At 61.2% G+C, this 3187-nt stretch overlaps 1 protein-coding gene across 1 annotated transcript; it reads right to left on the reverse strand.

The window, feature by feature from the left end:
* Positions 1-6: 6 nt before the first annotated feature.
* LOC104912121 (BCL-6 corepressor-like protein 1) lies at positions 7-3158 on the reverse strand. The gene is made up of 2 exons (XM_010715065.2): positions 2115-3158; positions 7-1844 (listed from the first exon to the last, which is right to left on the reverse strand). The coding sequence occupies exons 1-2, from the start codon at positions 2223-2225 to the stop codon at positions 87-89; spliced, it is 1869 nt and encodes a 622-aa protein (XP_010713367.1). The 5' UTR covers positions 2226-3158; the 3' UTR covers positions 7-86.
* Positions 3159-3187: the final 29 nt, after the last annotated feature.

Genomic DNA, 3187 nt, shown 5'->3' on the forward strand with positions numbered 1-3187 from the left:
GCCCCTCAGGCAGGCTCTGGGCCGCCGCGCTGGGCTCTGTAGGCTGCACACTCAGGAACGTGGGGAGCTCACCTGTGCCAGCGGGCTTACAGGAGCTGTTGGGGTTTGGGGGCAGCTGCCCCGTGGTGGAGATGCCGATCGAAAGCAGAGGGGTCTGATGATAAGGAGACCAGCCGAGAGGCAAAAGCTGAGGATTGGAAGGTTTGCCATTCACAGGGCATCGTGGGTACACGCTCCCCTGGACAGGATTCCAGGTGGAGATGTCCTTGGATTGACACAAAGGAGCTCCCGGAGCAACTCTGCCATGAAGCAGTCTCTTGGCAGGATCCTGCTGTCTCTCCGTGCCCGCCTGGTTGGCTTTCTTCCCGCAGGGAACCCCAGCGCTTCGGGGCTCTCCCTGATCGATGATGGAAATCGGCTCCTGCTTGGGAAGGTGGTGGGGGTCCCTGCTGAAGCTCACGCAGGGGTCCTTGCTGAGCAGCAGCGAGGCGGGCACGGGGTTGGCAACGCCCACGTAGGTGCCTGGAATGGTGCTGATGAGAGTGGTGTTCTTCAACCCAGGAGCCCTGCTCTCTGTTCCGCAGGAACTCGGGGAAGATGACGAAGGGCGCGGTGGTGCTGAGACACGAGGTGACGCTGCTGCCCGCGCTCTGTGCCGCGCGCTGGGACTTGGACAGGACCGTGGTGAGAAGTGCTTTGCCGCTGGTGTGCACGGGGGTGAGGATGGGCATCGGAGGGGTTTTGCGTTGGCTGGGTGGAGGCAGCTTCTGGCGATTGGACTTGGAGGAGAGATCGAGAGGCATCTCGCTGCACTCCGGAGAGGAGACCATCTCACGCTCCAGCTGCGGAGGGGACTTCAGAGGCGAAAGCGAAGTCGCCGCCCCTGGTGCGTGCGGCTCGGGAGCTGCCGCTGCTCTGGCTTGTGTGCCGGTGCCAGAAGAGGGAGCAGCGCTTCCACACGGTGCTGCCGGCAGAGGCTGGCTGGACGACAGGGCAGGGCCAGCTGTGGACGAGGGAGCGCCCTCGGCAGCGGTCTGGGCACCGCTTCCACCTGAGGGCGAAGAGCAGCTCAGCTGATTCACCTCCACCGACACCACTTTGGCATCTGAAGCCAAGGGTCTGGTGACAGAGAAGGTGTAAGGGTAGGAACGCAGCTCCGGGGAAGCAATGATGCCTGGCACGCAGCGCTCGGGCAGGTAGGAAGGCAGGACGGGAAGGGTGAGCGTGGAGGAGACCCCCAAAGTGCTTGGAAGCGTGGCCACGGTGAGCGGCTGCCCGCAGCTGGGCGGCGGGATGTACACTAGCGGCTGGTTCGGGCTCAGGACCGTCCCAGGCTGAAAGGACAGGGGCACTTTGTGCATAGCGGGGGCCTGAGATGTGGGAAAGCACACTCGACTCAACGTAAAAGTTGCAGGTGTGGAGGCTGAGGTGCTGCAGCTGGTGGCGACCACGGATAACGTCCCTTCCGCCAGCACTGCTGGCCCTTGCGCTCCAGTGCTTGGGGTGGTTTTCTCCTTCCCAGCTGCCTCATTCTCTGGAGCCACAGAGCAGATGGGAGGAACGTCAGCCTGCTTGTCGCTGGAAGGATCTGCAGGCATCCCCGCAACATCAGCACTGCTGCTCTCCGGCTCAGCAGCTTGGGGGACTGCAGGCTCCTGCCCTCTGCCATCCCCCTGGCTCGCCAGAGGGCCCTGGACATCGTCTTTCACAGTCTTTCCCACACACTCTGGGTTTGGGTTAGGATCAGGTGGCTGCTCTTCCAGTTTGGGTCCAATCTTTTCCTCCACCTTGCCACTTGCATCCTGGGCACTGCTGCCACCACTGCTGACTGCTGTGAGCTCCACCTGCAACAAGAAGGGAGAAAACAATCCCGAAAAGTTGTGGAAGCAGCTCCTAGCAAAGCAGACAGGACCTACTCTCCAGCCCTGCCCTGAGGAGGCAGAGGCCAGCCGATGCTCCTTCTAACCTGGAGAGTTGTTTGCCCCTTGTGCCCGTTGCTGCAGCCCTCTCAAGAGGAGGTCTGCAGGACCCATGAGGGCAGGTGCTCTTGCCTGACCTGTTCCATCAGAGAAAGGCCTTCCCAGAGAACCTGGATGGGCACAAATGGAGCTCACCTTGGAAAGGCTGCTACTGACGCAAAACTCTTGAGATCCCAAATGCTGGGAGCTGCTGGTTTTAGACTCCTCATCAGAAAGTGGGGCTCTCCTAAAGGGGGAATAAGACATAGTGTTACAAAACCCCAGGATGCTCTCCTAGCATCCTAACCTTCCCTGTCCCCACACGGGACAGCAGAACAGCTGACAAGCATGCTCCAGACAGCCATGAGCTCGCTGCACCTTACACCTCCCACAACAGCAGTGGGGGCTGACCACTGCAGGACTGTGGGGACGAGCAGCACTGCTGTCCATCACTGTCCTCTCCCTCCCATAGGGCTCCATTCACCTGCTCCTGTCCCCTCCATCTCCCCTTCTGTTCCACCACACACTTCCAGCCCTGTCCTCCTCAGAGGACATACATCCTGTCCTGTTCCTCTGCCTCCCAGACACATTCCTGCTGTCCCAGCCCAGCAGCTGGGTCTGCGAGCTGCACAGCCCATCCCGCAGCCACCCATCCTGCTGGCCAGAACCTTCCTGAGTGCAGAGTGTGAACTCAGAACAAGGATCCACAGAGATGGGATGCACCGAGCACACGGCTGTCCTTATGATCTGACAGAGGAGCAGGCAGCGCTCACATGCTCTATTTACGTATTTAAGGCAACTTCCAGCCTTGTTCTGACCGAGCCCCGTTACAGACGAGCGCTACTATCAGGATCAAAGAACTCGATTTCAGGTTTCGCTGATGACAGAACTGCAGGGGCTGGAAGGGACCTCAAGAGCCCCCACACTGCTTCTGTTTCTGCCCTCCTGACGCCACACACTTCCACAACAACCAGAGGATGCTGCCAGCCCCATCCGCAGGCCCCACATCTCAGCGCGGGCATCAGGAGCGGCTCTGGGCAGCCTCACACGGGTGGCACGGACGGCGGGACGGACGGCGGGACGGGGCCGGGCTGAAGGCCTGGCGGTCGCCCCATCCCAAAGCCTCGTGGACCCGCCCAGCCTCCCCACACGCAGCCCGGACATTTCCGTCCCCTCGCCTTCCCCGTTCGGCCGGGCCACCGAAGGTTCCGGCGGGTCGTTATTAATAA

The sequence above is a fragment of the Meleagris gallopavo genome, chromosome 9, assembly GCF_000146605.3.
Source record: "Meleagris gallopavo isolate NT-WF06-2002-E0010 breed Aviagen turkey brand Nicholas breeding stock chromosome 9, Turkey_5.1, whole genome shotgun sequence".
In the NCBI taxonomy this organism is placed as follows: Eukaryota; Metazoa; Chordata; class Aves; order Galliformes; family Phasianidae; genus Meleagris; species Meleagris gallopavo.

Coding starts and splice junctions, on each gene's coding strand:
- LOC104912121 (XM_010715065.2), bottom strand. CDS start 2,225: ATGTCTTATTCCCCCTTTAGGAGAGCCCCACTTTCTGATGAGGAGTCT. Junction 1,845..2,114: donor TCAGTAGCAGCCTTTCCAAG/GTGAGCTCCATT, acceptor TTCTTGTTGCAG/GTGGAGCTCACAGCAGTCAG.